General features: G+C 37.6%; 1 protein-coding gene across 9 annotated transcripts in view; it reads right to left on the bottom strand.

Annotated features, from left to right (window-relative positions):
* The window catches only part of SNX7 (sorting nexin 7), a 311,909-nt gene that overhangs the window by 95,529 nt on the left and 194,953 nt on the right, over positions 1-21,427 (bottom strand). For all 9 annotated transcript variants that reach the window (XM_045036260.1, XM_045036251.1, XM_045036250.1 and 6 more), the window contains one exon: positions 18,667-18,741. In XM_045036260.1, coding sequence (XP_044892195.1) covers positions 18,701-18,741 — 41 coding nt within the window. In that variant the 3' untranslated portion in view covers positions 18,667-18,700. The remainder of the gene's footprint in view (positions 1-18,666; positions 18,742-21,427) is intronic.

Genomic DNA, 21,427 nt, shown 5'->3' with positions numbered 1-21,427 from the left:
TAAAAAAAAAGAAAAAGAAAAGCCATGCAAAGCAGTGGAGAGATGCTTGGGTTACCAAGGGCTTTCCTGTTGCCATTTCAGTACATTATAAGACCTCACCATTCATCCTGCCTCTCAGTTTTGTTAGATTTCCTTTCCCCTTGTAATAAATCTCCCTTTACTTAACCTACTTGAGTAAGTCAGGTCTCTTGCTACCAAACAATTTCTAATTAGGGCAGGATGAAAACTATCTGTTAAACACAGTTGTGAGACTCAAAGGGAAATAGGGCTTGTTAGAAGATAAAGCACTACTAAAACTGTTATTAAATATTTTTGTTATTAATATGATTAAAGTTTCATGCTCTTCCATCACCTTTTTTTTAAAACTGGAGTGGTGGATTTCTATTGTTATTGTTATTATTTCTATTATAACATACACACAAGCACACAATTTATTTTAATCCAGATTATAGCCAGAGAATTTAGGAAGGGATCGCTTAAGTGAGATGATAATATAAAACCAGAATTTTGAAAGCCACGTTTAATAGGTCATTCATATGCTTCTCTCTTTTGTTAAGCAAAGTTTTACTTAGCCAGCAGAGGAAGTTTTACAGTTTCAAAAATATAGGAATCCCATAATTTCTTTTTTAAGAATATCCAAAGAATGAGGCCATTATATTTCTCAAAAAAATTAAGATTCTTATATCTGATCAACCTCTTTCATCCATATTTAAAACACTTTTATTTTATTGTAATCAATGCCACCAGATCATGCCTACATTTTTAGCCATTTCTAGGATAGATTGAGTATAATCAGTTATAGTAACCATGAAAGAGCTAAATTTAAATGTTAATGTAGCAATGTTCTTTCTCCCTCTTTTTTCTGTGTGTGTGTGTGTGTGTGTGTGTGTGTGTGTGTGTGTGTTAGAGCCCTTCACCTTTCACTAACCTTTCCAAATAATTCAAACCCTTTATAATTCTCATTCATAAATTCTGTGTTTATTATGTGCATTGGCCATTGAATTGATCATCGTTTCCCAAATCTGCACAATGCGCAAGCCCACTGCATTTTTTTATTTTAGGTTAAAAGCAGAGTAGAAAACAGGCACACTTTTGTCATTTTAGGTCACAAGCAGAGTAGAAGACAGGTGTGCCCTTGGAAGGGAGCCTGCAACACACTCCACAACACACAACCAAAAGGTAGAGTACATGCATTTAGAAAAATAAGGTAAACTAACCTTAAATGCAACCCAGAAGAAGTATCTAGGAGAAGGAGGGATACACAGACACATCCAGAGCTACAGCCACGTACTTGGAACAATTAATGAACACGAATAGAGATGTTATGAAATTTAAGATCTTCCCTTAGGAAACTGCCTGGCACACAAAAAGGTGTTGAATATATACATGTCTATTGGTAAAGAGAAACATTAAATACTCTCTCTCATTTTTCTAAACATGTTAAACATGTTAATTTCAAATTCTGATTCTGATCATCCTAGCACTTGCTGTCTTTGGGCCTTTGATTCTGTAGACTATAGTTTCTGCTGTCTGTCACTGATGGTGGCTTGTTTCCTTTTGTGTTTAGGGGAACTTAACTGTGACAGGACTTCGAGGCCTCTCTGTTTGGGGAAAATTTATGTTTACTTCTGCTAGGTGCCCAGGGCATTGCCAGCCATAACCACTTTAATAGGATTCATTGGTTTAGTATTTGGGGAGCCATACAAGAGGATTCCATACTCTGAATCCAGGCTTGTGGGAAATAATTCCTAAAGAAAATTGCTTTTTTGCAAGGGTGGGGTGTTGGAATAAGACTCCACGCTCAGCACAGAGCCCAACATGGGGCTCGATCTCACAACCGTGAGATCATGACCATGAGATCATGACCTGAGGTGAAATGAAGAGTTGGACGCTTAACCAATGGGCCACTCATGGACCCTCCTTTTTCTTTTTCAATGGAACCAGAGAGCAAGTTCACTCCCACCTTCAAGACTTTGCATCTGCTGTTTCTTCTTCTCTAGAGCCTCATGTTTGGTCTTCTTATCTTCCACGTTGTAAGTCGACTGTCATCTCCTTCCAACTGCAATTATTTTCACTGATTGAATTTTATTCTTCACACCTGTCACTCCATGAATCCACAAAAGTACAGTGTCCGTAACTCAGAACACATTTGTTCAATTGGTTACTTAAAGCAAATAAAATAAAATTTCTGTCTGTGATTACATCCGTCAAAAAAAAGACACAAGGATTTTCACCAAATTTACAGAATTTGTTAGAGATGATGAATCCACATTTATGGAAAGGGACATATGCAAAATGAACTTTGTGGAGTGCAATTTTGCTAATATTTTCATTTAAGTTCCCATTTCCTTTTATCCAAGATGGACTATTAACATCATCTATGTTATTAGACACCTAAAATAGTTTATTTATTATCAAACTTAAGAATAAAAGCAGAGACAGTTTATACACCCCATGACAGGATATCATGAACTCCCTGAAAAGTCACACCTGGACATATGGATGAGTTGGACTAATAATTTCATGTACATTTAAAACAATATTTCAAAAAATATCTGCCAAGAATAATTTATTGAAAGGGAAAAGTGCCTGGGTGGCTCAGTTAGTTAAGTGTCTGACTTCAGCTCAGATCATGATCTTGTGGTTTGTGAGTTCGAGTCCCATGTTGGGCTCTGTGCTGACAGCTCAGAGCCTGGAGCCTGCTTCAGATTCTCTGTCTCCTTCTCTCTCTGCTCCTCCCCCACCCATTCTCTCTCTCTCTCTCTCTCTCTCTCTCTCTCTCTCTCTCTCTATTTTGAAAATAAGTAAACATTAAAAAATTAAAAAAAAAAGAAAGGAAAAGTGTCTCTTTATGCCTCTGTCATTATAGTTAAGACAATTCAATCACATACCCTGAGTGCAATGTAATATTCCAACTTAATTTGGAATCTTCTTTTCTTCTGTTTCACAGTTTACATACACAGATATAGAAGTAACTTATAAAGATACATTACAAAGTCCTGTTCAGAATATCATTGACAGTTTTCTCTTTTTTTGTCCTTTATGTCAGCAAAAAAATTTTCACTTTCTCGTTAGTTCTTTCTCATTTTTTAGTTTCTTTTGGAATTTTCTAAGTCAGGAAACACCTCAGTAGGCATATTAAACAGTTTAAAGTTTAGGGGAAAAATGACTAGTTCTCACTAAATGCACAATCTCATGCATTTTTCAATTTCAGCTCTAACTGCTGACTTTAGGCAGCTGTCAATTGGCTGTTCTCAGAATGGTTGTCACCTGTTGAAAAAAATCTCAACACAAATCCATCAGTGGTGGCAAGGAGTGTTTTGTTTTGTTTTAGTTTTACTCCAAGATGAGGTTCAATTTGGCAGCAGCTAAACTACGAAAGAAGCCAACTACAAACAGAGTTGTGTGCAGAAACTTGAATTAAATGACACTTTGTATTCAATTCACTGTAGTTGTTTTAGAGTCACTTCCATGTTGATACCTCAGGCATCTTTTCGTTGGGCCCTGCCCATCAGCCCTTGCCCTTTGATCCATAAAGTGTCCACAGATTACCTTCTTAGCTTGGCAATACCCTCATGCTTGATTTTCTCCAGAATCTAAGCAATGAATTTAGCCATTGTTGTTTCTTCTCCATCAGGAGGCAAAATACCAAAGCATCAGTTACCAATACAAGGGCACCAACTTACATGCACATATTTACTGACTGGTTGGTTTGGAGTTGGGTCTAGTGGCATAGAAAAGGAGAAATAAGAATGGACAAAGGGTTGATGCTAAAGGAAGGGAGAAAGTTCACATATGTATGTGAACATTTACAATCCATCTTCTGATAAGGTAAGTCCTAGATCCTAGAGCCAAGCTACATTGGATTGTCTGATCCCCTCTTTCTTCCTCTACCCTCCCACCTTCCCCAGCAGTCTGGCTCATTTGTTGAGACCCCACCATGTGCCAAGCACTGTGTTTTATCTGTAAGCTTATTTTAAAATACAGTACCATGAGTTATATATTTTTATACCCATTTTAAGGATGAGGAAATTCATGCCAAAAGAATCTCTTTCTCAGAATATCACCTCTAGCTGGTCTTCAAATCCATACATTCTTAGTTAGGAGAATGAGACATCTAAGACTGAGAGAATGATGACCATACATTTTGAACCAAAAGTCCAGAATTTTAAAATGAGTGAGGTAGATTTACCACCAGAATCAAAGCTGTAAGTAGGTGGAGTATAAGTTCAGGGGAAATAGGAAGATCCTCTTGTCCAATAAAAAAAATCTCCTATGACCAGTGATTTCTGAAATTTGTTTAACAAACAACAATGAAAATAAAACATAATAAAAAAAGGATAGAAATTTTAAAAAGCAAATACACATGAGGACTAAGGACTAATAATACCACCAAGCATGTATTTAGTTCTTACCATGTACCAGAAACTATGCTAAGCACGGATGAATTGTTTCATCTGTAATCCTAGTAACAACTATGTGATTAAGGTATTATTTTACTCATTTAAAGGTCATGAGAATGATATCAGCAAGATGGCCACATAAGATGTCCTTCATGATATCCCTTCTCCACAGCAACAATTTGGCATCTGTCTATGGACAAAAGTCCCTTTGAGGATCTGTGGGGTCCAGCACCATGCACCAAGGGTCCTGGAAGCATCTTTACACCCTCTAGACTTTGGTCCCAGCTGTGGACCCTGAAGTGGCCTGGAACCACCTCCAGGACCTTTTGGCCATGGTCTGGGAGCCTCTGGAAAACACTGTTCTAGACAGCTACTCACAGATAAAAGAGCCTTTGTGAAAGTCCAGCAGAGAAGTTCCAGCACACCACTAGAGGAACATAACCTGAGATTGGACACATTGGAGTCAGAGGGAATTGTTGGACTCTCCCAGGTCACCCCTCCCCCAAGGCCATATAGTTTAAGACCAAGACAGTGCTTCTCAGGCCCATGATTTCTCCTCGGAAGAATAGTGAGAGGATGTGAGGAAACACCTGGCTTTCTCAGCTGTGCAGAATGCTGCCAAAGAGGCCCATTTGCCTTGTTCCTGAGCTACATGATGGGGCTAGGGTAAGGGGCAGGGAGGGGCAGGGAGAGTGGCAGCCAGGGTTTGGAATGAAAGAATCAAAGGGATACAGAGCCTTCTAACCACATTACAGACTCCATGGGGAGGTCTGCCCACAAGCCACTGGGTCACCTTCAGATCCTCCCAACTGGCCTACACGACACCTCCAGAACCACAAGTGCCTCACCTACACACACACACACACACACACACACACACACACACACACACACACACACACACCAACCCCATGGCAGGTTCCTTGTGCACGCTCCCAAACGTAGCAAGAGCAAGATGCTTCAGACAGCCAGTAGGCATGCTCAGAAAGCCATTGATTCAGTGGGCCTGGGAGACAACACAAACCTGAGCATTTAGCACCAACCTTGGGAAACCGAGAGGGAGGCTGTCAGCATTCAGCCTGGTGCTTTGCAGGATCCAGAGAAGGCATTCAAGAGGGAACAAAAAGTGTGGAGCAGGTATATCCATAGAAGGTTTGAGAAAGCCTCAGAATCCCTAGCAAGGCTGAAAAAGATATTTTTCGTCTGAAGCTAATCAGTAAAGACTGGAGGAGGTGACAGCTACTTCAAATGCAAGGACAGCAATGCAAGACTTCAAGGAATGTGAAAAATCAAGGAAACATGACACTAGTATAGTATCACAATAATTTCCCAGTAACCAACCCCAAAGACATGGAGATGTGCAATTTACCTGATAAATAACTCAAAGCAGTTGTTCTAAGGAAGCTTAATGAGGGGCACGTGGGTGGCCCAGTGGGTTGGGAGTCCAACCTCAGCTCAAGTCATGATTTCACAGTTTGTGAGTTCAAGCCCTGTGTCGGGCTCTGTGCTGACAGCTCAAGCCTGGAGCCTGCTTTGGATTCTGTGTCTCCCTCTCTCTCTGCCCCTCCCCCACACATGCGCACGTGCGCTCTCTCTCTCTCTCTCTCAAAAATAAACATTCAAAAAAATTTAAGGAAGCTTAATGAGCTATAAGAAAATACAGATAGACAATTCAATGAAATTAGGGAAACAAAAACAAAGTAAGTTTAACAGGGATAAAAATCATAAAACTGTGGTTATTCCAGCACTATTCACAACAGCCAAGGTATGAAAACCACCTGAGTGTCCATCAATGAGTAAATAGATAGAAAAAGGATGCCATGATATGTATATTTATAATATTCCTTTATATATTATGTATAATATTCTATTATACATATACATAATATTCCATTATACGTATACATGAATAATATTCCACGGAATATTAGAATATTATTCTGTCATGAGAAAGAAGAAAATCCTGCCATTTGTGTGACTATGAATGGACCTTGAGAATATTATGTTGTGTGAGAAATTAGAGAAACATAAAAACCGTATGATCACTTATATGTGGAATCTGAAAAGCCTGAATCATAGAAACAGAGAATAGAATGGTGTTTCTCAGGGGCTGGGGGCTCTGCAAATGGGGGAGATGGTCAAAGGGTACAAACTTCAAGGTATAAGATGAATAAGTTCTGGGGATTTATGTACAGCATGATGACTATATTAACAATATTACATATTTGAAAGTTGCTAACAGAGTATATCTTAAACATTCTCATCATTCAAAAGAGGAATTATGTGAGGTGAGCAAAGGGTTGACAAACCCTACTGTGATCATTTTGTAATATATTTGTGTATCAAATCATGTTTTACACTTTAAACTTATACAATGTTAATATATGTCAATTATATTCCAGTAACGGTGGAAAAAAATAATTATTAAAACTGAGGTTTAAAAAGGTTAACTAAACTTCCTAAGGTCACAGAGTCACTAAGTGTCATAGCCCAGGTCTGCATGACTCTAGACTAAGTGCTTCAAGCAACAGAGCTAAACTACTTTGAGAAGGGGAACCAATGACTATAGCCTAGGTGACCTAAGTCACTATCTAAGTTGGAGGCCAAGCTCCATAGAAGAGGATTCCCAAGATTAACTGAACACTCAATGAATCACATCATAAAAACCATTTATGGAGCAATCTTAACACTGTACCAGACATTAGGCTACGTGCTTTATCTGGATTATTTTGTGTTTTACTTACAACAAATCTAAAGGAGAAATATTAACATTATCCTTATATTGAAGTTGAGGAAACAGGTTTACAGAAAATCAGTATGCTGCCAGGACTTAAATCCTAGACTCTGGGAATCATATATTCTTAATCATTTTATACTACTTCAAACATCTCTTTAGAGTGACAGCTCTAATTCCGTGTCCTTGTACCCTCTTACTTGAAGGGTTCTGCCCTTCCATCTGAACCAGTCTTGGGTGAAGCGGAGCTGAGTGGATGGAGTAGCCTCCAGCTCCTCCTAGTGGCTAGAGTGGCCACTAACATTTTCTGAAGGGTTTAAGTACTGAGAATCAAGGCATACCAGGAAACACCAGCTTGTGGCTATGTCTAAAGGCCCGGTAGGCATTAAACACCTGCAGTCAAACCCATCCTGAGCCTCTGAGGCCTCATTAAATGTCTGACATCTGGTAAACACCAGGGTACTTTAGCAACTGGGGAAGAGCATCACGCAGATTAAAATGATAAAATTACCCCCAAATTAGTTCGGCAGATGTGGAGCAGAGACACCAGGAGTTTTGTTTTTCAGTTTCTTCCTTGCATTCCACAACAATAAATATCCATGCTTGTTATCCCAGCTAATTACACAGTTCTCTAGCACCAAGGAAACTCCATTTTCCTTTCATTTCTGACACACAGCTTTAGAAGCATCTCCTCTAATGACCTGCTTCTTCCTCTTTTAAGAACAGAGTGCTACAGCCATCCAGCTAGTAATTCAAAACTAAAAGCTACTCCATCCTCCAACCCGTATTCTTTTTAGGGTTAATTTTTAAGGCATGTCCTAATTACAGGAATTTTCAGTCTTTAAAAAGTGGCTATTTTCAGACCTGTTTACAAGACCACAATCTGAAGCATCAGTCAAAAACAGCTTGAACTGATTGCATCCTTCTCTGGAACAGAACATCTAGCAGCAGAACATCCATTTGTAGCTGGTCCATCTGCCCTGTAATTAAGGTTGCGTTGCAGCCCTGCTCCAAACTTATTTCTGCAGGAGAACAGCTGAGATTCCCCTAGATAAGATGTCAGAATATGTGCTACTGGAATTGCATCCAATTTGTTGGTTAACATTATCAGAGCCAATTTAATGCTGAATTTAAATCACCAGAAATGTTGGTGATACGGCAACATATATCCACAGTAGCTTTTGTAAAGTCAGTAATCACTGCCTTGCTCTCCCAGGAGCCACTTGAAAATCCTCTTCATAAGACCCATTCAAAGCTCAGGGAAAGAAACATATTGCTGTTGAATGGGAAAAAAATGACTCATTATGTACATCAACTCTGTATTGTGCACTTAAAAGCTGTAAAAACCAACCTTTCCAAATCACAAGTAATTTTTCACCATGAGTTCATTCTCGTGCCATTATTCACACAGACATATAATGTAATATGCATTTTAAAAACAAGAAATCAACCTTAGGGATCAAGTAGTTCAAGGATGAGAACAGTGTGGCTCAAAGGACTCAATGCCTCCTCTCAGAGTGAAGTGAGAATCTCTTAAAATAAGAACATTAATACCGGGGGAAATCTTGGGAACATTTTTTTTTTCATTAAAGCAAATTCTATGAAAACAAGCAGCAAGCGTTTTCAGAGGCTGGTATACTAATATTATGTGAATCATATATTGCTAATATATGTTTATGTGTTTTTTATCCAAAAGTATAATGATTAAACAGACCCAAAGAATTCCTCCATGTAAAAATAGAGAATATAATATCAGACTGACAAAATTTGCTGAGAAGCTACTACATGCAAAGCATTGTTTTGCTCTGAGGTACATAGTAGTATAAAAATTTGATACCAACTGTCTGCCCCTCCCTGTTTGTCTACTTTTAGAAAATTCTTTCCCTGAAAATATGATGCCTCTTCTCTCTTCTGGCTGACAGCCTTACCTTATCCCAGAGCCTTACAGCCCTGAGATTTAGATTCAATTTTTGAATCACCACAATGCTACCAAGGGAGAGGTAGGTAAAAAAGATGGATCCTGTCCTAACACTCAGGAGCGCACGTACACACACACACACACACACACACACACACACACACACACACCAGATTTTATGAAATCATTCCCCAAACCCTCTCTTAGAATATTCAGATAAATTAGCTTTTCCATTTAGCTCCCTCTCCTGACAAATATTTTAGGAATCTAGCCCATACAAATGCTTTTTGTTTTCTCCCGAATGCAGAACCTATGAATGAGCATGTTTTCAAGTCAATAGAGACATACATAATTTATAAGGGGATTTTTAAAAAATCATGCATTTCCAAATGCAGTCATTAAGGTTACAGAAAGTAATAAAAATGCAGAGAGCATCTTGTGGTAGAGACAGGCATTGGGAACACCCTACTGGCTTAGCCAGAGGAAAACCACCCCACTGGTTCACTTAGCAACAGCTGTGGGATCCAGATTACAAATTCCTCCCAAGGCAGTATGAATATGAGCTTTGAAATATTCATCTCTCCTCCCAATACAAATTTGCTGATGCATTGCTGTCTCAATATTTCTATAAACTAAAACACCCCACCCTCAGAGCAGAGCAAGTTGAATCCTAAATTCTTAAGAAATAGAGTGTACGATGCTCAAGAAGGCACATATGAAAAGATTTTCCTTTGGAATCTCAAAACAAGTTGGCAGTTGGTAGCAAGAATGAACACAGATAAAATCAAAGACTCTATCACTATTTTAGGTTCTTGAATCCAAAACACAAACATATTTGTGGTTGGATTAATAGTTTCCTTTCAGGAGCCATCTCCAGTGAAATGCAGGCACATTATTACATAATTTAGACAAATATCTTATGTGTTGATTTACAAACATCACTACAGAATTGGACAGAAACAAACAAACATCCAGACTAAACTATATGAAATGCATATTCACAGTGACTGGGAAATACCTAATGTAGATGGAAGGTAAAGTTCTGAACTACTAGCCTTAATTGAAATTGTGATAAAAGTGAAGTTTAAGAAACAGACAGTTATCCCAATTTGTATTCTAATTTTGTTTCAACAAGTATTGGATATATTCTGTATCCTAATAGTAATAATAATAATAATAATAATAATAATAATAATAATTCCTAATATTACATCAAGTGCCAGAAATACAAGGATAAAATACACATGTCATGTCCCCAGAGAGCAGAAAATCTAATGGGAGACATATATACAATAGAGTCTATTGTGACTAACAAATCTGCATACAGTAAGGACTACTAGGCTGTAGGTAAAGGAATTTAACCTGTTATTCAGTTAGCCACATTTTCATAAACATAGGCAAATAATCAACTTAGCTGTTATTTTTGCATTTAATAATTGCCACCATTTTATTAACAACATACTTTAACATGAACTATTTTATGCACTCTTCACCACAATTCTATAAAATAAGCAGGTAATGAAAAAAACTGAACTATCCATGTATCTTAGATTTGGAAGTCATGTTTAAGATCTTTGAAGCCCATCTGTTGGTATTGAACATACACGGTGTTCAAGAAGGATTCCAAGCTCATGTTGAGGCTTAACGGGAAAGAAAGCCGCCATTGATTGAAAATGCCTGCTAGGGCACTCAGGACAGTAAGTGGCAGCATAACTCTTCCATTTGCTAATCCTTTCTGTCCTTTTTCTCAGCTGCTTTAAAAAACTACAATGAGATACCACCTCACACCAGTCAGAATGGCTAGGATCAAAAAGACAAAAAATAACAAGTATTGGCAAGGATGTGGGGAAAAAGGGATCCTCGTGCACTGTTGGTGGGAATGCAAACTGGTGCAGGCACTATGGAAAACAGTATGTAGTTTCCTCAAAAAATTAAAAGTAGAGATACCTTATGATCCGTTAATTTCATTACTGGGTATTTACCCAAAGAAAATGAAAACACTAATTTGAAAAGATATATGTACCCCAATGTTAATTGCAGCATTATTTACAATAGCCAAGATATGGAAACAGCCCAAGTGTCCACTGATAGGTGAATGGATAAGAAAGATGTGGCACATACACACACACAATGGGATATTACTCGGACATAAAAAAGTGCGATTTTACCATTTGAGACAATACAGATGGACCTAATGGATATTATGCTAAGTGAAATAAGTCAGAGAAAAGACAAATTCCATATGATTTCATTTATATATGAAATCTGAAAAACAAAGAAAGCAAATGAAGAAACAGAAAACAAAATCAGGCCCATAAATCCAGAAAATAAACTGATGGTTGCCAGAGGGAAGAGGGGTAGGGGATAGTCAAAATGGGTGAAGGGGAGTGGGAGATAGATGTTTCCAGTTATGGAATGAATAAGTCACAAGGATTAAAGGTACAGCATAGAAAAAATACTTAACAGTATTAAGTTATTGATTTAGTGTTTCATGGTGAGTGATAGTAGTTACACTTTAGGTGAGCAGAGCATAACATAGATTTATCGAATCACTGTGTTGTATACCTGAAACTAACATAACATTGTGTCAATATACTCAAATTAAAATAAAATTACTAATAGTATTAATGGCCCCTTAGTATGTAGCTTCCAGCTGCATTCTGAACACTGAATATTAGGTGGTCTTAGGTCTCTCCACCTAGATAATTCTGAGCCTTTACTCTAGTACAGAACAAGTTCCAGGATTTTTTCCTTAGCTCCATCATGTCCACAGTGTTATCCCATTCAGAGTGAATAATCCATCTTTTAATCATTTTAAAACGTTTCACAGTAGTGAACCAAAGAGTGCTCAATGTAAGTTTTATTTGTCTTTTCATTGACATCAATATAACTTTATTATCCATAATGTGTTTGTTCAGCCAAGATTTTAATTTGCCTCTGGCTACTCTCACTTTGATCTGTTGCTAAGTGCTTCCTACTTCCCTACCCATCAACACTACTGATTTCTCAAATATTTCCAATAGCACATTTTCCCATTAAGTTTTTTTTTTATAAAATCTGAACTTTGTGGAAGAAAATTTCTATGCACATTTTAAACATAAAAGCTACTGACACCATTACTATTTTATGATATTCTCATATATATGTACACATATATACACATACATATGTACACATAGAGAGAGAGAGAGAGAGAGAGAGAGAGAGGGAGAGAGAGGGAGGAAGGGAGGCTTTCTTTGCATACTAACATTAACAAACTCAAATTTTAAATTTGGTTTCATCTCAGAAATCATCATTAAGAGCAGCAAGGTAGACATATAGTCATTTCTATTCCAGCCATGCCAAGAGTTGGTTATTATTTAGCACATGAAAGTTTGGTTGAAGTTAAACTGACTGCTGTGGAGGACACTGGGAAAACACACAAACCCAAAGTATGCAAGAAGCCCTCAGGCAGAACACACATAACACAAACAAGTTAAGTTTGGGGGGAATCAAAAGTTATGTGTGGATTTTTGACTGTGCAGGGCTGGCATGCCTAACCCCTGTGTTGTTCAAGGCTCAAGTGTAATTTCATTCTAGAGAAACTTCCCCAAGAAACTAGTTTTATGCAAAAGGTGAATGCTTCAATATTATTTATAATAGTAAGCCATTTAAAACTATGTAAATGTCTAACAACAGATGGGTGATAAACTATGGTGGGTCTAAATGACTGAATTTATGACAGCCATAAAAATCAGAGTTCAGTACAAAAATGTCTTCTGTCATATCAAGTGGAAAAAACAAGATACATGATTTTACATTGTATTCTGACAAGTAAATAAGATGTTTCATTAAAAAGTGCAGGTAAATTATGCCAAATACTAATAGCAATTATAACTATATAGTATACATAAAACATTCTCCTTTTTTTGCATTTTCTAAATTTTTCTATAAGAAATATGGATTGCTTTTTTCATGAGAAAAATATTTTTTCCATGAAAAGTTTTAAACTTCCCAAATTGAAGAATAATTTCTTTGGTAAGAGCATGGATTGAATGATTTCTACGCTGAAGAGTTAGTTGCACAATGATATGTCAGTAGGTGAGTCATCACAGAGAAGGTTTTTCTTCTATTGGTTTCCAGGGCTGAGATGAGGAGGAACAACGTATCTAGCTATTGGCAAAATAGCAGTCCCATAAGAAACATTCCATTAAAGAGGTTTCCAAAGCGATTAAAATATTTATATGTAGATATATTTAGTCAACAATACTAATGTCAATGAAAAATACATATATATATATATATACACACATATATATGTATATTTTTTTAAATTTTGCCGCTGTGAAACTGTCCTTTGTCTTTTAAGGCAGCACACTGCAAGCTAGAGTGTTAACAAGGGTGGCGAGAGAGAGAAAGGTATGCATTCCTAAGTGTACTCATTTTTTTAAACAGCTTCATTTATGTAAAATTAACACACAACAAACACTGCATGTTTAACATGCATAATTTGATGAGTTTTGACATATGTACACACCCATACAAATATTAATACAATCAGGGTAATGAACATTTCCATCACCCACACAGGTTTCCTTGTACCTTTTAAAAATCCTGCCTTTGGCCTCTCCTGATTCCGCCCACACACTCTCTACCTGAATTAGTCTGTCACTACAGAATACAGATTAATCTGTCACTAGGGATTGGTTTGTATATCCTAGAATTTGACAGAAATAGAATCATATTGAGTACATACTCTATTTTTACTTGCTTCACTCATTCAGCAAAATTATTAGAAGATTAACTCATACTGTAGAATATCACTAGTTCATTCATTTTTATTGGTGAACAGTATTCCCTTATATAACTTTTGCATAGAATAATAACATTGCCTACATGTGTAAAATCTAACCGTTTGCTTATCCATTCATCTGTTTTTGGGTATTTGATTTCTTCAGAGATTTTGACAATTAACCATAAAGCTTCTCTGAACAGCCCTGGACAAGTATTTTTATGGACATGGACTTTTAGTTCTCTTGAGTAAATATCTAGTCATGGAGTGGCTAGGTCATAGGGTTATGTGCGACTTTTTAAGAAACTGCTGAACTGGGGCGCCTGGGTGGCGCAGTCGGTTAAGCGTCCGACTTCAGCCAGGTCACGATCTCGCGGTCTGTGAGTTCGAGCCCCGCGTCAGGCTCTGGGCTGATGGCTCAGAGCCTGGAGCCTGTTTCCGATTCTGTGTCTCCCTCTCTCTCTGCCCCTCCCCCGTTCATGCTTTGTCTCTCTCTGTCCCAAAAATAAAATAAAACGTTGAAAAAAAAATTAAAAAAAAATAAAATAATCATCAGCAGTCAATGAGAGACACCTGCCACACAGGATGCTCAGTCCTTTCAATTTTAGCCATTCTCCTAGTTGTGTGGTGGTATCTCATTGCGGTTTTAATTTGCATTTCTTTAATGATAGATGGAGTGGTGTATTGTTTCATTTGCATATTAGCCACAGTAGTATATCTTTTTTTGTCTATTCAAATTTTTGCTCATTAAAAAAAAATGAGTTGGGGCACCTGGGTGGCTCAGTCGGTTAAGCGTCCAACTGCGGCTCAGGTGATGATCTCGCAGTCTGTGAGTTTGAGCCCCACGTCGGGCTCTGTGCTGACAGCTCGGAGCCTGGAGCCTGCTTTGGATTCTGTGTCTCCCTCGCTCTCTGGCCCTTCCTCTCTCTCTCTCTCTCTCTCTCTCTCTCTCTCTCTTTCTCTCTTTCTCTCTTTCTCTCTTTCTCTCTCAAAAAATAAACATTAAAAAATAAAAATAAAAATAAATTACAAAATGAGTTGTGTTTATTGAGTTTTAGGAGGTTTTTGCATATTCTGGATACAAGTTTTCCTATCCATGGTTTTAAGAATTTTCTCTTCATTACTAGTTCTTAACCATTGGGTCATGATGTGACTTACAGTTGATTTCTTTATTTCTTGGGCTTGAGATTTATTGAGACTCTTGGATCTGTGGGTTCATAGATGTCATCGAATTTGAAAATCTGTTAGACTTTATTTCATCAATTTTTTTTCTGTCCTTGTCCCTTTTCTTTGGCCACTTTGACTACCAGTATATTAGCTAGCCACTTTTCAAGTCTCAGATTTTGTTGTTTCATAGCTCATGGATTTTCTGTTCATTTTTGAAAAAAAATTATCCTTCATCTGTGTGTTTCATTTTCATAGTTTCTATCCCGAAATCTTCATGCTTACTAATTTTACATCTTCAATGTTGCATTTGTCATTAATCCCAACCAGTGTATTATTCATTTTGAACATTTTAGTTTGCATTTACAGAAATGCAATTTTTGTCTGTTTTATATCTTCCATGTCTGTACTTAACATTTAAACATATAAAATAGAGCTATGATAACTATTTTAATATTTTTTTATTTGCTAATTCTAACATCTCTTTCAGCTCTGGTTCTCAACTGATTGATCTTTTCCCCTTCATCATGAGTTATATTTTTCTATTATTTTGCCTAGTTGATGATTTTTTTATTGCATACCAGGCATTATGAATTTACTTTGTTAAATGCTGACATTTTTGTATTGTCCTATATATTTTTGAGCTTTGTTCTGAGCCTCAGCTAGTTTACTTGGATACTGTTTGAACTTGCTTTTAAGATTCGTTAAGCAAGACTAGAGAAGTGTTTAAAACTAATTATTTCCTATTCTTGATAAAGACACTTCAGTGAGCTCCACCTGATGCCCTGTGAATCATGGGGAAAGGGGCTATTTTCAGCTCTGTGTCACTGGCAGGCACTGTCACCTTTACTCCATTCAGGTGGTTCTTTCCCTGGCCTTGGAGTTTCCTCACACCACACACTCATCTGCAAGATGCTAAAGACATGAAGAGTCCTGCTCAGATCTCTGGAGTTCCCGTTCTGTGCAGCTCTCTCTTCTCCAGTACCTTGCAGAGGCAAATCCTAGAGTCTTTTTGTCCTCAAACTCTCAGCTCTGTCTCTTCAACTCAGGGAGTTGGTCAAACTCTGACTGGGTTCTGCCTCCATATTTTATGACATGAAAACTCTCTCACTCAAGACAGTAAGCTAGGGAAGTCATACGGTGCACATTATTTCCCCCCACCTTTCAGGAATCACTGTCTTATGTCACCTGAGGCTAGTGTATTGATAACTCTTCCCTCACCTACTTCGTCCATTTGTTTATTTTTTCAGCTTCAGTGGAGAGTCTATTCTCAGTTACTCCACCACAGTTGGAGGTAAATATACCTAAGTATATTTATTCTAATCTAAACTGCAAAGCTCAGCATTCTGACTAGTGAATAAGCAACTAAAATGTCTATACAATCGTGGAAACTCAAATATTCCTCTGTGAAATAATTCATTCAAAAAGAAAAAAAAGATGGCTTAATCAAAATTGTTGATGTCATTGAATAGACATTGCTTTCAGTAAATATTTTGTACTCTATCTTCTTAAAAGTTGCATTTTAAGGGGTGCCTAGGTGGCTCAGTCAGTTGAGCTTCTGACTTCAGCTGAGGTCATGCCCATGAGTTCAAGCCCTACACTGGGCTCTGTGCTGACAGCTCAGAGACTAGAGCCTGCTTCGGATTCATTCTCTCTCTCTCTCTCTTTCTCTCTCTGCTCTTCCCCTGCTTGTGCTCTGTCTCTCTCTCTCACAAGTAAATATTTAAAAAAAATTTTAATTGCTTTTTAAAACTAACATTATTCATATTATTCTTTAAAAATTTTTTTTTTAATGTTCATTTATTTTTGAGAGAGAGAGAGAGAGAGCGAGCACGCGAGCCTGAGTAGGGGAGGGGCAGAGAGAGGGGGAGACACAGAATCTGAAGCAGGCTCCAGGCTCTGAGCTGTCAGCCCAGAGCCCAACATGGGGCTCGGACTTGTGAACCACAAGATCATGACCTGAGCCCAAGTCAGAGGCTTAACTGACTGAGCCATCCAGGGGCCTCTCATATTATTCTTAACTAGCTACAGTTGTTAAAGTGCTGTGTGTCAATTTTATTTTTCACTGCCATCTTAAAGCTTTTCTCAGTAGATTATAGAGATAAATCTAGAAATTATTCATTTTGCAGTTCTAGAAATTCAGGATATTTCAATGTAAATTTAATTTTAGAAGAATATAATAACATAATAAAACAATAGGAATATTTTACAATAAGGAAAACATAATTTTTGTGTGGATAAAATATCCAAATATGGAACTTCGTATCAATCACTTAGACTGTACCTACAGGTAAAATCACTTTAATTTCTTTGTTTGAGTTGATTGCTTGGTTGTTTCAAACTCCTTGGCAATTCAGTTAATTGGTTGGACTGTTATATAAGATGAAACTGACAGGTTGTTTCCCTGAACTGACTCACCACATCAATCAAAAATGGTTGAACTGGTTGTATATGGAGACATAAGACAATCTGGGAATAGCAGTCTTACATTGGATGCTATGTATGGGTTCTGGACAGCACCAAGAAAACATATTTGAATTATTTCTCTTCTTGCAATATTTTTATCAAATGGCTCTGAAGTTAAAACAATATTAAAGCTCTTAGGTCTTTGTTGAGGAAAAAATAGTAGTGATTACGAATAGTTTATAGCATGCATTGTTTGCACCATAGAACAATGTGAGGAAATAATAAGTAGAACTTAGAATAACCCCCTGTTTGTATCATAGAACACGCATATTAAATAAGTTAAATATACACTACTAAGAAACTGCCTAATATTTACCCAATGACCCCTGGTAAAGCTGACATAGAAACCTCAAAGGCATTCAAGAAATAGATTAGTACATTTATGCTGGAATTACAGAGAATATCATGGCACTTCTTGCCATTAAATGTCAGTAAGCATTATGGGAACAATAGCCCTTGCTTAAAACTTCTTCCTAATAGTAAGGTTTTTGGGGTTTCTGCTTAGAACGTTATTTTGTGGATTAAGAATCTTCGGCAAAGATTAACATGGAAGAACAGCACAGTTTCTTTGAAATCTTGTATTTCAAAGTGGCTTTGACAGTAGCATATCCGCTATTCTAGTTCCCTCCTGAGTCAGTATGTTTTCATTAAGAAAGAACCAACACAGGCTGAACTGAATTTAGAAAGGAAGTAACATGGTGTAAGATGGAAATTGGAGTCAAGGTAAGGAAATCTATGATCTGAATGCACTGTCTCATAGACCCTCATCATTTCAGAGGTAGAAGATACTTTTAGTCAGCTAGTACATTCCTTCATTTTGCAGACAGTCTAGGAAATGAAGTGACTTCACATAGAGACAGGATAAAGGCCCATCCAAGCAGGTCTATTTTTGGTTAGTTCTCAACATCTTACCTGGTAATCACCACAATTGTTGACAGGGGTATTTCCTCCTCTCTGCCACTCAGCAGAGTTTCTAAAGGTGAGAGACACTTGCTGTGGCCACAGTCGTGGCTCTTCCTCCCTCTATGTGGTGGGGTTGATACCCTCTCACTTTTCCAAGGGACTTTGCTGGGAGAACTCCATTGTTCCCAGCACCACAGAACTAATGCTTCAGGGAAATGTAAAGTGGTTTCTGCTTATTAAAAATAAGCAAAAGCCTGGAGTTCTTAAATAGGGAAGACAGTTTAGGGTAGTGGTTAAGAGCACAGACCTTTGATGTGAATCACACTGATGGTCACGTGAGATCATAGAAGCTGTTTGATTTCTCCAGGCCTCGGTTTCTTATCTGAAAAAAAACGTAATAATTGTTTTGGTCTCATAATATCAAGTAAAGACTAATCACATGTAAAGTGTTTGATGTAGTATCTATCAAAAAATATTCATTGTTACTATATAATCAAACAGGATTGTCCATCCCTATGTTTCTTTTCCTGGAAGAGCACTGTGATCTCAATATTCATAATGGGGAAAAATGATACTTTTATAGCTTACACCTTTATTGAGGCAACCCATGCTTTCATGTATCATATATGAAGTATTATAAACACCTCATCTCAGAATCAATACCAAACTGTTACCCAAGTTCTCCTTCAGATTCATCTGGGGCCACAGGTGTCTCAAAGGACCATGGTCTTGGAAATAAAGCAACAATGGAGCTTCAAAGCCAGTGTGCTGGGGAGGGCACTCACTCAAAAGTATTTGGAATTGGTGAGATAGCTTTTTCCACCTCTTCAACCCCCCACCCCCACCCCTTACACTCTTTTATTCCTTTCAGGCAAGCTGAATTCAAAGGACTGGGATCCATGTGTCCAGCTGATAACAGCTCTTGAAAGCTCGATGTAACTGTTACATCAGGGGGAATGAAGTAGTGAAGAGGAAAGTTTGAGAATCCCTGAATCAATTCAATGTCGAGTCTCTCTTTGCTCCTTGTACTAGAACCAGAGAAATGTATGTTGAAATAGTATATAAATAAATCATTTCCCTCTTATTTGTTTTAAAAGATCTTTTGATGAATGAATTATTAAGCTAATGAATGAAGGTAAGGAAAGGGGAACAAATCTATTCTTCTCTGTAAGTTTTGTTTGGGCATGCTGCAAAGTGAATGGCTCTCAGCCTTCAGAGAGAGTGTTCTTCCCACACAGTGTGCCTCTCTTTTACTGCTGTGCCACATGTGACACAAGACACAATGAGCCTTTCAGTTGGGCTTTGCATTTTTCTGATCTTCTAACAACTGGGTGTCAGATATCTCAATGTATAACCACCCACTCACAACAAGATTATACATTAGATTCTTCGTTATCTAATTTTATGAAAGATTTCTGAAAGCTAAAAGTAGAATAAATTAACTTTGCCAAATCTGCGATAAAGTTTCTTTCTCTTACTGTTAATAGTATTTCCATGACTGTATAGTTAATCCCCATCCAGGGTAAGATACTTACATAATCCTAAAAGGAGGACCCTGAAAGTTACATGCCATACATATTTGGGGAGCTATGTAGCCATATTTGTTATAGACTAAATATTATAATAGTATCTAACAGCAAACTGTTAAATAGGTATTAGAGTAAATCTTTCCTAATGTCATGTAAACATAAATCAAGAATGCAAAATCAAATATAACACTGTTATTTACACCTGTCAGATTTAATGATCTTTTACCTAAATTTTCCTCCACGTGGTAGTTTAGTGCTAACATTCCTGTGTTCATACATCGTAGAGATGTGTAGTCTGGTGACTGCTTGTGAGCAGAGATGATGTTTTTCTTTTTTGCCATTAACATCACAAATATTCAAAAGACACTTGTTTATCTCTAAATGAAACAGTACATAAATCAGAAACTGTGGAACATAGACATTAATGTATATTTTAAATAAAATAGTAGCTACAATGTTTGGAGTCATCTTGATGTTCCAGGCTGCTTTATGTACTTTCTATCTTTGCAAAGTCATGAACACATGACATGTGCTTTCATGATGATGGTGAGGGTAAGAATCTTGATTTCAGGCTTCTCACTTCCAGAATTGTGAGAAAATAAAATTCTATTGGTTTTTTTTTTTTAATTTTTTTAATCTTTAGTTATTTTTGAGAGAGAGGGAGACAGCGTGTGAGCAGGGGAGGAGCAGAGAGAGAGGGAGACACAGAATCTGAAGCAGGCTCCAGGCTCTGAGCTGTCCGCACAGAGCCCGATGCGGGGCTCGAACTCACAAACTGTGAGATCATGCCCTGAGCCGAAGTTGGACACTCAACTGACTGAGCCACCCAGGCGCCCCAAATTCTATTGTTTAGTACACTACCCAGTCTTTGGTATTTTGTTATTGTAGCCCTAGCAAACGAATACACTATTCTTAGAGAAAAAAACAAACACAAAACGCTGACACTCAGAAAAGTTAATAGATATGTCTAAATCAATTAATAAATGATTGATTCAAATCCATGTCTTAACCTCAGAGTCCTCACTCTTTTTTTTTTTTTTTTCAACGTTTATTTATTTTTGGGACAGAGAGAGACAGAGCATGAACGGGGGAGGGGCAGAGAGAGAGGGAGACACAGAATCGGAAACAGGCTCCAGGCTCTGAGCCATCAGCCCAGAGCCCGACGCGGGGCTCGAACTCACGGACCGCGAGATCATGACCTGGCTGAAGTTGGACGCTTAACCGACTGCGCCACCCAGGCGCCCCCAGAGTCCTCACTCTTAACCATTAATTAACAGAGCATTTGATTCTCTTATCTGCATAACTAGATGGTAAGGACTCCTGAGGCTTTGATTGTATTCAGCCCACTAGGTGATCAATACTTAATAATTGGTGATAAATTTGTTGATCAATCTCTTTAGGATTATCAAGGAAATTAATATCTAGTTGTACCAGGCTGTAGAGGGAAAATATTGCTGTAAGTTCAAAGAGAAAAAAAAAAGAGTATGGGCATTTATTTCTTAAGTGATGTTAGTATGGAGAACATTCTTGAGAATTTTT

The sequence above is a fragment of the Felis catus genome, chromosome C1 (assembly GCF_018350175.1).
Source record: "Felis catus isolate Fca126 chromosome C1, F.catus_Fca126_mat1.0, whole genome shotgun sequence".
In the NCBI taxonomy this organism is placed as follows: domain Eukaryota; kingdom Metazoa; phylum Chordata; class Mammalia; order Carnivora; family Felidae; genus Felis; species Felis catus.
The sequence above is the reverse complement of the archived record's forward strand: the minus strand, read 5'-3'. Positions and strand labels throughout refer to the sequence as shown.